The 15,931-nt window shown below is 44.7% G+C and overlaps 1 protein-coding gene across 1 annotated transcript in view; it reads right to left on the bottom strand.

The window, feature by feature from the left end:
• Nucleotides 1–339: 339 nt before the first annotated feature.
• LOC144096628 (sodium-coupled monocarboxylate transporter 1-like) overlaps nucleotides 340–15,931 on the bottom strand; it is a 102,767-nt gene continuing 87,175 nt past the window's right edge. Inside the window, exons 8-15 of the mRNA XM_077629451.1 lie at nucleotides 13,371–13,459; nucleotides 11,678–11,787; nucleotides 10,625–10,692; nucleotides 8,783–8,869; nucleotides 8,258–8,430; nucleotides 6,586–6,686; nucleotides 636–736; nucleotides 340–570 (exon numbers count right to left, since the gene is read on the bottom strand). Coding sequence (XP_077485577.1) covers nucleotides 481–570; nucleotides 636–736; nucleotides 6,586–6,686; nucleotides 8,258–8,430; nucleotides 8,783–8,869; nucleotides 10,625–10,692; nucleotides 11,678–11,787; nucleotides 13,371–13,459 — 819 coding nt within the window. The 3' untranslated portion in view covers nucleotides 340–480. The remainder of the gene's footprint in view (nucleotides 571–635; nucleotides 737–6,585; nucleotides 6,687–8,257; nucleotides 8,431–8,782; nucleotides 8,870–10,624; nucleotides 10,693–11,677; nucleotides 11,788–13,370; nucleotides 13,460–15,931) is intronic.

The raw sequence follows: 15,931 nt of genomic DNA, 5'->3' as shown, positions 1-15,931 counted from the left end.
GTTTTCTGGTGTCCGCCAAAACTGGCAATACGATCTCGCAAAAAACCATATTTTTACCCCTAAAAGCCTATTTCTTGAAAATTGCTTAGTCTTCCCTGAAACACACGGTAAATAGGCCTCATCTAAGCCCCGACTCCGCCGCGGCACGGCAAAGCAGCCCATTTCCAGGCCCGGATCGAGCCCGTTCAGTGCTCTAGTTGGCCGTACGTTGACGTTGGGTCCAAAGTATTGCGATCACCTCTCTGCAAAGGACACTGGTTCGCATCAAACAGATTAGAAATTGCGCTCACACCAAAGAGAGATACGAATTCGAAATTTATTTTAACAAAAACAGGACAGCACACTTGCGGAAGGTTTCGCGCTGGGAGTGCCTTTAGGTCTGCTCCCATCATATTGGCAGGGTAACCAGAAGCTTCATTTCCGGTGGCCTTTCTCGCGCTCATGTAGCTCTTCCGCACAAAGCTTCGCGTGAGTATTTCGTTAGACGCCAGTCTCCCGCAAGTTTCCAAGAAGCTCTTCAGCTTCAGCTTTGTGGTTCTTGGTGTTTGCATTGGCTGCAATCCTCGTGCCCTATAGGAAATTAAACAGCGAATTAATTATTGTTGGACCGCGAGATTCCTGGCCTAATTGCATACCTCTTCCTTGGAATCAGACAGTTCAGGTCCTGGTTTCCGCCACAACCTTACCAGCGCATCGCTGCACAGTTTAGGTTGCTCGTTCTCACGGAACATTTCCCCTGCAGTGGCGCAAGAGCAGTGAAATGTATAACATACGCTGCAACTCTTCACGGCTGCTCGCACAGTACAGTTGCACTGGCCATATGTGAGAAATACTATCGCCACTCCACGTCCTAAGCCTAAAAGCAGTACGTCTTTAGTCCGACCATTTAAGGAGAAGTGCCAGAATATACACCTCATCAACAGAGCGGAACTCCTGGACACTGATGCGCATAATATTTATACATACTACCACTCGAAATGATCCCTCGCGGCATCCCTCTCTGCATGGATGCATACTGCTTCCTACTATGGCCGAAACATAACCCGTCGCTGAGGACACCACAATGAGTAGAAAAAAAAACACGTCTAAATCATCCTTTACATTCTATAGGTCCTGCCTCCCAATTTTTAAATGAATTGTTTCAGAACATAAACGTGATCGACCAACAATCTTGGACTTCTCACCTCACACCACAGAGTAAACTTGCATGTCCAACATTCTTCGACAAGAATTTTGAATCTTGGAAATTGTAAAGTACTTTCATGTAAATATTCGAAGGTCACGGGTGATTCTTCTGATGCATAGAATTTTTTTTACTACTTTTGCATAAGTCGCATCGAGCGATAGGAAGCCAATGGGGAAGATTTTTTCGCGGCCGCAAAAACGTTGTTACCGAAAAAATGCAAGACTGCCGACGGGACATCGGTGGATATATAGATTGTTGTAGTGAAATCCTGCAACTTATGAATATATTGCGTTCACAAACTCTTTTCATTTGAAAAATGGTTTTGTTCCAGAATTGCTGGGTATGAGTGGACATCAGGTCATCAGGACATGAATGGAAACGAAAAAGCCCACACAATTTCTCCCGATGATGTAGATCTGGGACTTCCCACCCTCTTGCCTGAATTTTACAATCCACATGAACACCGCAAGTGTCTACGGAAGGAAAGTACCGCCGTTTTCCAACAGATTTGGCGTAACAATTGTATCACTCTTCCACGTTGCTCTCCTAGCTCAACACGTGAATAAGCCTTATGTCGCGATGCATTAAACTCAGGTGCTAATGAGCCTCCAGTACACACATTGCACACTGGGTCGCCCCAGCTTCCCTTACAGACCCATCAACCGTGCAGGTCCTACCACTGATACACATGTCATATGAGTGTCCCCCACAAACCAGCTCATATTGATCACGTTTCAACCCATGCTTTAAAAATCACATCCTACATCTCGTTAAGATGGCTCGCACCCCCAGTCACGTAATCCCTAGCACATTTACAATCGCTTCTCTCCGATCACGTCAAAGTTGTGTTGAAAGAGGGTAGTAGTAGAAGAATAATGGCAAAGCCCTGAAGCGTTCTGAATAATTTTTTTTTATCCCTGAAAGCTGAAGTTTTACTAAGATAGATATTTGTCCTATGCTTTGAGGGTTACTTTTAAGGACTCATTAAGAGCCCGGATATGTCAAATGTTGAGTTGCAGAGGAGTTCCGGAAGAACATGTCATTGGCTGGGTAGGTAAAAACATCTTGGTGTATTGGTCAGAAGCGTAGAGTGCGACCAATTAGTTTCCAAGCCTGCCATGGTCATACGTGCTAATGCGTTTGCGCTGGTTGAACTATGTCAAGAAACCTGCCGTTCATAACTACTTGAAATTAAGACTTTGGATAGGTACAAATGTCATTTGTCCGGGTCACTCTTGTGAAGTTCTATAGGCTCCTGCAGTGGGGGCTTACCGACAAATGTCATTTGTCGGTAAGCCACACTGCAGCAGCTTATAGAACTTCGCAAGAGTGACCCGGCATCGTGGTGAGCAAGCAAACCAAGTTCATAATGAATTACTTATAAGCGAGAGTATTTATGCGTGGGATCAGCTAAATAACTCAAGCGTGTAGACTTGTTTCAATATTCGAAACTTTAGGATAATCGGTCGAATACCGTAGTGAAGTATTCTATATTTTATTCGGTGCGAATGTTGAGCATTTGAAGTCTAAGCAGATAAGTCAAGCTTGGAGCGATAAACGATTCTGGGACGATTGATTCCTGTAGTTTGGTTCAGCGTACCTCCTCCGGGATGGCACCATGGTGCGCGCCATCTAAATGAACACTTCCTAGGTGTACGCGCATCTGCCCATTCAAGCAGCAGCCGCAGGCTCGAGCGCGGCGCCCAGATCTGTTCCTGCCAGGTTTCTGCGCATGCGCTAACCGTGGTGCGCACGAGACGGAACCAGCACGACAACGTGCATTAATCGGTGATGTACCATTTATGTTATTATGGAAAAAAATACTATGGGAAAATTGCTTGCTAGCACTATTTTCGGTTCGTTTTCTCCACCTGGTTGCTTGCTTCATCGGATTCGCGTCGTTGATTTCGGTAATTCTATTAATTTGTGTGTGCTGCAAACATAGCAGATTATACTGCAACATCGCAAGACCAACGCACACGAATTGTGAGCTACAGTCCAACCGAAGCGAAAATAGGAGAAGGCTCTCTTTGAGCCCGCCATACGATGGGTTGAGACGCGTGTGGTGTATGTACGGGCCGTTTGCAAGTCAACTCGCAGGCTTTAAAAGCTGTAAGAAAAATGCACATGTCAATTATGCAGGTTGCATGACACTCCACGGTGCAGAAAAACACAAATATATAACAACTGAAGCGTTAAAAAGGTTCGAGCGCGCCTGAAACCGGCTCCAGCACTTATCTGCGATAGCCAGTCTACTACAACAGAATAGTATCACTTCCCGCTCTCAAACAGCTGACATTGAATCACCTGCAATCTTACCACAGTCACCGCATACATGTTTACACAGATGGATCAGTTCCCTCGACCAGTTAGGCGGTGTCGGTGGTGATACCGGTCAGATCCATCTTCATGAAAGTGAAGACGACCTATCCAACATCTTCAACTGGTGCGGAACTCGCAGCCTTACGGGCTGCGGTAGAGTTCATCAGTCAGGAACCTCCACATGACTGGATGGTTTTCACTGACTCTAAAGCAGCCCTTCAAGCCCTGCAAGCTGCGCTACGCCGCGGGTCGGAGGAACGACTTGTTGCTGAGATCCGTCTACTGTACCACGGCACCGTTTCCAAAGGTCATGAGATCATTTTTCAATGGCTGCCAGGACACTGTGGTATTAACGGCAAACACCAGGCCGATGCAGCTGCGCGTTCGGCTCACAACGACGGACTTCCAGTGAGGATCCCAATATCAAGACCTGACGCAGCGTGTCGGCTTCGCCCTTTGGCGCTGGAGCTCACACTTCTAGCATAGAACACGGGAGAGTTGTCCAACCTCCGCCTCAAGGCACTGAACCCTGGACTGCGCCTTCGTCTTCCACGTAACTTAGCACGTCGCGATGCAACATTGTTATGCCGTTTATGGATCGGCGTTGCTTTTACCAACCACTATGCTTTCCGGATGGGGATGGCCGACAGTCCTGCCTGTGAAAGCTGCGGTTGTGAGGAGACCATCGCTCATCTTCTCTGTGAGTGCCCTGCATTTGCGAGTGCAAGACATACACTGTGTTGTGCCCTGGACCGCCTCGATCCTCGCCCATTAACAGAGCAAAAGATCCTCGGTCCGTGGCCACAGCAGTCGACTGCCCTCAAGGCATACAAGACACTCTTTGCCTACTTGAGAGCGACTGGATTGAGTGACAAATTGTGACAGCGTTGTGCGTGAGTGTGCGTGTGCGTGTGCGTGTGTGCGTGTGCGTGTGCGTGTGTGCGTGCGTGTGCGTGCGTGCGTGTGTTATGCCTTTTTCCCCTTCTCTCTTCCTCCTTTTAGCCCCCTAATCCCTCTTCCCCAGTGCAGGGTAGCCAACCGGAATCACTTTGTGGTTAACATCCCTGTCTTTCCCTCCTTCTCTTTATCTATCTATCTACCAGTCTACTGCAGCATATTAACCATGACAACGCGCGTTTCTCTCGGGATTGCCTATTTCGGTGTTCCCGTCATGGGCATACGCAGCACGCGCAGGTCTTGCAAAGATGCAGTGCAATAAGTCATGACGTATCACAAATTAGTGAACGAACGATGCCAGCATATACTGTCGCTGCTGCGAAACAGACAAGCAGTGAAAGAAAATTGGAACCAGAAGTACCAAGCAGACAATTTTACCAGGCTACTTTGCGTTTCTTTGGCAACGCCTCTCACCCATTGGACGAGGCGCGACTCCCCTGACTTAGTGGGGCGTCTCTGAGCTGACTCTAGCTGCTACAGCCAGATTTTACCGCATGAAATTCCTTAATCAAGCGCCGTAGCTCGAGAAACATGGAGACCGGTGCCCCTTTTCGTTGTTTGATGCGGGATGGCGCTGGACGCGCATGCCTAGCAGATTTATATGGAGTCCTCGCTTAAAAAGCAACAGCGGCGCAGTGATGCAGTCGCTGTTAATACGAGCAGTCGGAGGTCCCACGCACCACAAATATACTTCGGTTCCGCCCTTAGGTCGAATGCCTCAATTTGCGATGGACATATTTACAGAAAGTGGATACAGCATAAATGAGTGTGAGAAAGTTTTTTTTTATATGTGCCTTGTGCGCCTTCTGTGTTGTACATATGTACCTTGTGTGTTCGAAAATTAAAGGTTTTTGAAAGCGCCTACTGTGGTGTGCAACCAAAATTAAAGTACTGCAGTCCTCCACTGGAAGAACCGACACAGAGACTGACACAGATGTGCTGCAAGGTTGCATAGTACCCTAGTGCCTTTGAGCAGCCTTTATTGTTTTGGCTTATGGGTTATGCGCTTTAACGTCCCAAAGCGACTGGGACTATGAGGGACGCCGTAGTGAAGGGCTCCGGGAATTTCGACCACCTGGGGTTCACTAACGTGCGCTGACATCGCACAGCACACGGGGCTCTATAGAATTTCGCCTTCATCGAAATTCGTGAGCCTTTATTGTTCGTGATCCCCTCTTTTCTGCTGCTTATTATAAAAAAAAGCACCCCTTTGGTTTTCTGTGGCAACTTGCACTACTCGGTGCGAGCGCAGTACAGGCTTTAAAAGCAAGACTTTACTCCATATAAGAACATTGGAACATTTCTATCAAGATGTTCATAATAGTATCGTACAACGTTCTACGAATGCCTCACAATCAAACTCGATGCCCATGAAAGCTGGACATGCAAAAAATTGGCCCTATTTATTTCATGTTTTTTTACAACATTTTCAAAAATGTAATCATTATTGCATGAACGTTGGGATTTATCTTTCTATATTTGTCGTACTATTCCATTGACGTATGAATTTTCTACTCTTCCAGAAACCGTGCGTTTACTTATCTATTGAATTTCATCTGCTCCTCGAAGAGCCCTATCGGCAGCATTTTAATAAAAACCGAATACCTTAAATACTTTCCAAGAACCAACCTCCTCTTGGGATGAATTACGTCTGAACAATGTGACTATGTGATCTCTGATTCTCATGATATTCCTAAAATGCTTTTGGCAAATTGGCAAGTAGTCAGGTTCAATTGCAGACTCCTCTACTAGTATGCTTCTTCCTTAGCTACGTGTCAAAAAACATAGGAATAGTTTAGTGGCATACTCTTAGCGCAGCGTTTTTTATTCGTCTCCCGTTATTTAGTGTACAGTCAAAGACAGAAGTTTGCGGGAAGCATATTCACGAAAAAAAAATCTGCGTTTTCTATTAGCTGAAACAAGCATGTCTCGTCACGCTTCTATGCTTTTCCTTGACCTATTGTGCATAACCACTCCGTAATATATTGTTTCTGTCAATCCATATCCAACAAACTTGTCTACAACGATAAATTGCACCGTCACTACACGAGGTCTGTCAGCCAGTGCAATTGGAGCGACGGTAAAAAGTAAACCTTAGTACATGCAGAAGGCAAGTATACCTGTCATGGCACTGAAGATCACTCCAATTATGACAGTTGCGAAAACAGCGAAAAAGCTGCTCCACAAGGGCGACAGACGAAAGAATGACATGTCCCTTGACCTGCAAACAGAATAAGAAAAGAGGGAATGAAAAGTTTGTGTGACAGACAGCTAGAGCTCGGTTCTTGCAGGTTTGCATTTCTCTGACGGCGGTCATGCGGCTGCATGCTTCCATTTCGTCAGAACACTGCGGAAAAAGTTTCACAAGAGTCATAACGAGCAGTGACTGTTGAGAAATGACCTGGAAACCTTGTTGCTCTTCTTGGACAACGTGCATGAGTGTCTGAAAAGTAACATGCAGCACGCGTAAGAGAAAGAAATGCGCTGATTCGTACGCGCCGCTGATAGGGCAAACGTCAAAAGTGTTCTACAGGTCATCCGTACGGGCCACGTGCGCCCTTATTTACGTGCGCATTCGCTGGCACAGCTTGCTGCGATTCAAGTTTTTATCCGCACTCGTGCTCAGTTTTATTTTTCGAGCACTATGCACAGCTATCTCGGAAAACTATCCGCAGCCTAAAAGAGCACTTCTAACATCGAAGATGCATATTCAATAAGGTTTTGTTTTTTGAAACGATCACATTTTCGGTCGCCATGATTCCCTGCAGCTAAAAAAGAAAAGGGGGTACTCTAGGAGCTGATTGCAGTGAGTGAATTCATGCTCTATGCGAAGAAACCGCACGACCAGTAGGAAGGCTGTTCGCGCTTCTTTTCTCAAGGAAGACTACATGGATAAGAAAGAGGCAAGACGCTACCTGGATTATACGGACAACCAACATCGAGCTTAGCTTTATTTAGGACGCTAAATGTGCCGCATGACATAAAAGGTGATGCCATTAATGTACGTTATTACGTGAGCTTAGCTTTATGTCGACGTCGTTCCGGTGCGTGCGCACATAAAATTAGATTAGACATCGCGTGCCCCGCTGAGTAAACGGTCAAAGCACGGGCAGTTTACAATAAAGTAACAACTATTATTGCCACTGTGTGACTTTCAAGCATATTCTTCATGCGAAATATGCAGTAATTTCTCCAACTCCCTGGTTTCCAGACCTAACAAGAATTTTGGAAAACTCGTGAGATGCACTTAGGAGAGAATAAAGAACTAAGGCATTCCGGGAGGCTGACATGGACTGACGTTCATTTCATGATATTTTGTTCGCCCTTCGCTAATTTTTAAACATATTTCAGTAACATATTCAGCTCCACCGTAGCTACGTAAGTCATTTTTGCCGTAACAGTGGCACTGCTTCCTAACGAACAGCAGATATCAGTGTTTGATAGTTTCATAGAAGGTCGCAGACTTCAGAATATCTTTTCAATAAGAACCACGGTAGAAAGACGGCAGGAAGATCAGATTTTTACAACACAAAGCAAGATGAACAAGGGTCGAGGAGGAGCCTCAGTTCGCTAGCCAACGTTTCGACAAGAGTGCTTGTCTTTGTCAGGAGAGACGAGAAAACACCAGATTCTCTCTGCCCAGAAGAAGACAAGTCTCCTTCTCGAAACTTTCACAATGAGAAAGGCAAATTTAGGCATTCATTACTAATTAAAAATTCCATTAGTGCGGCCATATGGCAACATCACAATCTGGGTTTCCTCTAAATATATTGCTCTGTAAGCCAGACTTACCCCATGTGTGGTGGAGCGTAAACTGTGCTTGAAACTGAAGAAATAGCAGTAAGATTACTCGGGCAGTAGTCCAGGGAAACCGGCATTCTCGGTGGCTTCTCTCCGGTTCGAATGTTTTCCGCCATATTCCAAAGCAGATACACTGTCGTAATCAGGGCTGCCACACCAGCGCCCTGGACAAACATTTAGCGTTGAGCTATGTTATACGATATTGACAGCCAGTCAATTCAAGTTAATTTGCAGTGGCAACGAGCGTTCAAATGTTTTAAGAGAGGTACTCGTCACAATACGTATGCCGCTTGTGATTTAGAAGAGGTAACAACTGGGCTGACGTGGAGATGCCCCAGTAGAGCTCTCAAATTAACTGCCTCGACTTTATGCTTAGGCATAAAACATCTGATAACTATTTTTCTGTTTCCGCGGTTAAACGTAGATGTATTACCTTAAATGTGTTAAGTACGGTGAAGGTTTCTTTAGCGGCAAAATAAGAAGGCACTGAAAGTGGCTTGTGTCAAGCATGCGTACCTTAGAATGGACGAAAGGAAACAGCACAGCCAAGACGCACAGGCCTACAAACGGCGCCGTGACAGCGCTGTATATCATGAGTATGATCTGCAGAAAAAGCATGTTGTTGGGTATTAAAGCAAAGGCTACTAATGCAAATTTAAACAGCATTCCCCTGGCATAATCAAGACCATACCGTGAACCAAGGCAAACCTCCCTTTCAAGTTGCTACTCGTCTTTATTGCCCAATACAGTTCGGGCTCCGTCTCACCAACACCAGATGGAAGAGAAATGGTCACTTCCATGCTAACCGTCGTGCACGCCTAAAGCGCAGAAAGTAAAGGAAATAAACTTGGTGTTTTGCTTAAACATTTCACGTTAGCTTATGCAGGTCAGTTATGTAAATTCCCCGCTTAGCCACAGAATGGAGGAATTTGAAGATCTATCTGAGCTTCAGGGATCTAAATGCGATATTACAACTTACAATTTTGCAGCCCGGTTTTTTGCAAGCTCATTCTTCGGCCAGGAGTATCACCTGCTTCAGCGAAAAGCATTACGAAATGCTAGCGGATCTCAGTTTAATTATGGTGATCTTGCAGATCCAACTCGTTGATTGAAAAGTACACGTCGGAGTATGTTACACTGAAAGTAGTGCCATTGGACCGCCTTAAACGCCTAAAATCGAGAATGCCCCAGGGTGCATTAAAATCTGCGATCCAGAGCAGGCCTCCGTGTTCCTGAAGCCGCAAGAAACCTATCGCCATCCAATCATAACTCGGGATATGGATCCAGTTCGCCCATTTAACACGCTGTTCGGTTTGGCGAAGAAATAAAATTTGTTCCGGATTGACCATCGGATTTTGTCACTAGCCACGGGTTCATAGTGCACAAGTGCTCAGCAAAAACAGCGACCGGGTTTTTGCAACAAAGGACTTTGGAGGCAGTCAGGTAGAAAAAATTACAGAAGGAACCAGCATTTATAAAGAGCCAGCGGAAAAGAATCCACTAGAAAAAATGAAGCTTTGAAATAACTAACAAAGAAGCCATATTATTCCGCATAAGGGACTCAATCTTGCTTGCACAATACATTGTGAAAAATTTAATTCGTGCGCGCCCACTTGAAAACCGAGACAATATAGGCAAAACAGCTGGCTTTTCGTAACCGCAATAAAACTCAAAACACACCGCTGCTCTACAAATAATTTGAATCCATTTGACAAATTCGAATACTGGCGTTTCATTCCTTCGTGATGAAAGCAACGTAAACGCAATCACTTTACGGGTAAATTAGACCTCAAATAGAAATAATTCATATATTGAATGTAGCCGAATTTGAGTCTCGCGTTACGGCTGCGTCACTACGTCACTACTCCATCCAGTGTTTTTTTTTTTAATGCCGCGTATTTTGCCCAAAGGCATAAAGGGAATGGCTCTATACATAGAAAGAGAACTATTAAAAAACGTGCTCTCGGGATCTAAAGGCCTTTGCCGACTGAACTATTAACAAGTCAAGCATATTTATCGATCTGATCTGAGGACCTTGCAAAAAGCGTTGTTTTCTATGTGAAAGAGCTCATTCAGCTGTTGCAGCAAAAATGTTAATTATAAACTAAATGGCTGTATTTTCTATGCCATCTGCCACCCACTTTTACTCGGAATACCGTCCCCGATTGCAGTAGAACATCCGTTGTCTTGAATGTCCATCAAGATAGTGGAAACGCTTTAAATGCCTCTATCTGTGAAGACAGCGGTCCAACGAAAAAGGCAAAACATTCCGACAAGAAAGTCGTGCGCACGAAAAACGCACAGAAGGCATCAAAAATATCACTGCCTATACGGTCTTCCACCAGCATTGGTACTTACCCTGGTTAAGGATCCCAGATGTATGCACACTGTACTGTAAATTGTCATTATAATGCCTAAGGTCAGGGCTGCAAGGGAAGGAGAGAAAAATGTGAGAAAAATCGCTTTGAGGGAATATAGAAAAAAACTAAATAGCTAAATAAAGAGCATTGTAACAATTAGAGCATACTGCATAATCGCGACCTTAAACCACATCACGTAAATTCCGCTAGTTCTGACCGTTCAAACCAGCCGTGTCTTGGAGACTCATCATGGCTTTTGTTACACTCGACGACATCTACTCGGTTTTAGCACCTTCGTTTTGTTCTTGCCCAACAATGCAATTGATGATATGAGAGAGCGGCCGCGGAGGAAGTAGCAAGACAAAGTGACCGTCTTTGAAATGGTCGCTCTCCTTGCACTGTACTTAAATTGGTCACTATGCAAGCTATACTGATGGCGCTTTTGCGTGCTGGCCTGGCTAATTAAAGCTGAGCCTTTAAATTTCTAACTCCAATGACAGATAGCTTAATATTACTGATTATGTTGTTCTTTAGGATCTTATTTGAGAGGAACGTTGTCCCATAAAAGATAAAAATAAAAGCAACTTCAGGAGACTTGCCAGTGCTCGTAACGCCTCTCCTGCACCCTATTCTTTGATGACCACGAAGTATACTATTGACGTCTGCAGTTGTACTACTGATCTCTGAAACGCGAACCTTCTTGACTTTCCTCTTTAATTTTTCTTTGCACCAAAGACCTCGGGTTTCTAAAAAGGGTCCAATACTCTTGACTCTTTTAAAACCACAATATGATTTCAGAGTGTGTACACATTTCACTTGTTTAGTAGGTGCTACATTTTTGACGTCGAAAGATTAGTTCGTATGACAAAATAATATCAAAACTATCATTTTTTGAGATTTATTGCCATTAGGCGCTATAATAAAAGCAAGCTGAACAGTTTTCAGAAGAATGACAACGCATATTATGATGGTAGGAGGGTTAATGACGAAGAGGTGTGATTTTTTGCAACATCACTAAGGGTATTTAAGCATACTGGTTACCTCAACTTACCTGTGACACGTGTGATCAACAAAGTGTGTTGTTCCGCTTTCTTGTACCGACGGGATATGACATCGACATATAAGACGGCAGCCTGAGAGTTCACAGCTGACGATACTGTGCTGAAAAAGAAACATTTTTCGACAGCATCAAATCGCTGTAGTCATACTTGCGAAGCTTTGAGTAGACAGTAACAAGACAGATGGAAGCCTCGTTGGAATATGCACGAAAGAAGAAAACAGTTCTCGAAAGCAAGAAGAGCATGATTAATTATTTTGCTTTTCTGGTACTTGGCGTTAACGAAGGAGATAATAGAGTGAATATTTGGTATGGGAGATATAGTGACAAAGTCGGACAGAACATGCCACCGATTAAATGCAAACTGAGACTATCGCAAGCCACCAGCTGAGATTTGCGAACTTAATTGCGGAGCATACTGGGCGTCGCCTAGTTAACATCTCTGCCTTTCTGTTCGCCTTCTCCCTCTCTCCTTTAGTTAGGTGTAGACTACCCTGGAGTGTGCACTTCAGGAAACTACGAAACACCTGCCTTTAGTTTTCTTCGTTTCAAAGACCTGTAGTCGCATTTGAATACTTCTAAAATGGAAAATTAGTTGTGGATTTGTTAAAATGATTCGGATTATGAGGGTTTAACTCCTCAAAGCGGCTCAGACTGATTTCGGCCAGCTGGGATTCTATAACGCGCGCTGACATCGCACACAACACGGGCATGTAGCATTCCGCCTCCATAGAAATGCGACCACCGCGGCCGGGATCGAACCCACGTCTTTTGGACCAGCAGCCGAGTGCCATAACCACTGAGCCCCTGCGGCGGCACATTTCTTGAAATGCTGGGAATGTTGCGCTGATAGAGCGAAGAGTTCAAGGCAGACATGACTCCAGTAACTCTCCTTGCTGGAGGTGGGAAGCACCAGGCATGATATAGAAAGGTAAATATTAGTTCCAGCTTTTTATTCGACATTTTAAAGACGCAAATACAAACACCAACGAACGAAGTGGAATTCACGCAATAAAGGTGTGCCTTTGGTAATCCTCGATTCTAAACTATTTTCAAAAAGAGCAGCTCGAACCACGGAGTTCTGAAATTCTGCAACCTGCATACATTGAAAAGGTCTAACAGCATCGTGCAGAAAACGTACCGTCAGGGCGGATTGTAAAGAGAACAGCGCCTGTGATGAAAACAAAATATTTTACTTCTGTATTTCCAGCTGCAGTGTTCAACTAAACTGATTAATGTTTCTGGGTAAAGGATCTAACGAAGTACATATTTACGAACTTGTTTTAAATGAACACCTTGTTGGTAAGTAGAAAAGTACAACATTATCATGTTCGCGTTTCATTCCTGCATTCCTATACTTCGCTTAATTCTGGCGTGTTGCGGTGGGGGCTATAGACTGCGTTTCTCATTTCTTATATTTATTTTCCCAAAGTGCTCATTTCACTCCATAAATCGTGATCTGAATATACATCGGGCCAGGATTCTTCCTGTTCACCAAACGAGAATGAAGAAAAGAGAATTGAAGCTTATATGACCATTTTTGGTACAATAATCAGGCCACTTTTATAGGAGCGCCTCCAGCTTTTTATATTCTGGTCACGTACTTCAGTTGTGATTTTGAAAACAATCAGCGGCAGTGAGTGTATAAAGTTTCCATTTAAATTCATAAGGCCTATGGTGCAGTTACCTTGTCGCGGCGGTGACTACACCAGCCATGAAAAGGCCAACGAATCCTGGTATATCTACGAGGTAATTGTTGATATAATACGGCAGGATCTGAAAAGAAAGAAGAAGCTCAGAAAACTCCAGTGTCAAAACTGAACAGAGCACACTGCGCTGAGAGTGAGATTTAACTAGAATACAGTTAAATACGAAACACATAATCACAGTCATAAGTCAACAGGCGCACCGTTAAGAATGCCACATGCTACGTCTAGAGGAAGCCAACTTGTAGTGACAGCTTAAAGGTGAATTTTGATGGAAGTCCTTACTAAAATTGAGCTGAAAACCAGTTTTATAATTTATAATACCTGCCAAAATATGAACCTGAATACCCCTGCACGCCAAGCATTATTCATTTATTATTTATATACGGACACACAACAAACCATGGTTAGGTCCAAGCAGGAAGGACGCTTTACACAGCAATGAAAAGTAAACACGATTAGAAAATCTTAGCATAATTCACAATATATACGGCAGTTACAACATAAGAGTGTTTGTAGCATGGTAATAAAACCTCGAAACTTACAAGGAGCTTTGAGGTATAACACAAAAACAGACAATAATAACATGGCAACTTTCAAGAAACGGGGCACTTGAAGCAAGCGAGGAGCTTGCAACTCAATAAAAACTTGCTTCTGTTCAGGCGCTACGAGGCGTATCAAAATTCGGCACCTGATGCTCTCGTCTATGGAGAGATAATCAGGCCTCGTCAAACAGTTCCAGTCAGTAATGCCGCGAGGAAGAAAAAAAGAAAGCTATCAGAAGTATGTTCTTGCTGAGCATGGCGATATTTAAGCAGTGTGTTAGCTTTTAGTGCTTGTAGCAGCACTGTAAGAAGTGTGTAAAATTACAGGTGTTTTTACAGAAATATATTGTTGCCTAGCAGAAAGAATTTGTTACTGGAAATACCAGATACTTGATCAAGCACCAAAACATAGATTTTCGGTTCGTGACCACAGTGGTCTAGTCACGTGCGTTTCTAGTAAGAAATAAGCAACGAATAACGCAGCTGAACACCTTTAAAATTCCAGTTTATTTTTTAAAGCCTAGAGTTTAGTAAACTAACACGAAGCGCCAAATTTTTCGCACAAGTAGTCCTCTGTGGCGCTAAATTTGATGCGGAGCTGCACTTCTGAAGATGGCTGCCAAATGAAGAGCGGTGGATGTTTTGCTGCGTCAATTGGTTCGCTTTGTTTGGTGGGTGACTGAAAAAAAACATTCTCTGCCACTTGATACATACAGTATTTTTGCTTTGTGTCACCTGAGGCGGTCTATAAACTGTATTGTAGATGTTGCATACGATGGAGGTAGATTACTGTAGCGAAATGTTAAGGCATGGGCACATAGCTCGCATCTCACAAAATGACGGGAAAGCCCGAGCCATGTGTAACTTTCATCCTCCACCTTGCGGTTTCAAGCTGCCTATGCTCCTTAAACTGTTCATAGTGAATGTGCATCTTTGACACGCAATTAAAAGGAACGGGACGAGCGCTAACGCGGGATTCCCTTTCCGCCACGGACGCCGCCTTAGTGGCAAGCGTCGTGTGTTTAGTTCCATCGTGCCAGCTTCCACATCGGGCCGCGGCTTCACTGTCGCAACCACGAAGCCTTTATTTTTCCTTGCTTTCAAGATTTTGTCTAAATACTATCTGAAATCTTTGCAATGTGTTTAAACTCAGTGTTTGCGTTAAAGTTGAGATCTGCCAGGGGCCGAGTTCTCGTTTGGGCTTCGGCTCGCGGGATTGGCTGGCGCGCCTGCTGTCTTCATGCAGCGGGCGCACCGGCCAATCGCGCGTGCCGAGACCTGTCTCGGGAGATTCAGGCCCCTGCATCAGCTTGTCGTTCCGAATGGAGCTGCACCGCATCTTGCTCACGTCGGGCTACGGCTGAGCGGAGGCCGTTCTGCTCAGGCTATCCTCGAACTAACTTTCGCGAGAAGACAAAGCTGTGGTCTGGACGCTTGCTTCGCTGTCGAAAAGCAACGTCGACCTGGAAGCAGATCGTTCCAGCTTCCCGCTTTGCGGTTGCTGCGTGGCTGCACTCCCCCGTGTCTTGCGGTGGGGCATGCCTTCGCCTCAATATGCTCGGCGGCCTGGCCGCCGCCGCTGTATCGGCTTAAGCGTCAAAGACACGGCTTCTATGGCTGTGAAATATTACCTAAAAATTTTAATGTTGAATATGCTGTTTGCTCTCTTTGCCGGCTAGTGAGAACTACCATATTAGGTTATATCACGTATTACGGACTATTCTGGACGGTGACATGCGTGTTATGTTGGGCACGGGCCGTCGGTCACCCGTACGATTCGGCTCTCATCGGAGGCTGGCGCATGAATAAATTACGAGCAGACTGAAGGCGCAGGTTAATAGACTGCTTGTAAAGGGCTAAGCTTAGGTAATGAGCGAATGCGTAGCTCTGCTGACGTAATCAGTCGCGTCGTCTGTCGCCGACGCTTGCATTCAACCTGGTGCGAGTTAGCGCTGCTTGACGCTCGAAACCAGGCGTGCAGATGTCGATCTGTGCTA

Source organism: Amblyomma americanum, chromosome 7, assembly GCF_052857255.1.
Source record: "Amblyomma americanum isolate KBUSLIRL-KWMA chromosome 7, ASM5285725v1, whole genome shotgun sequence".
NCBI lineage: Eukaryota > Metazoa > Arthropoda > Arachnida > Ixodida > Ixodidae > Amblyomma > Amblyomma americanum.
Note: the sequence above shows the minus strand (reverse complement) of the source record. Positions and strands in the feature narration are given on the sequence as shown.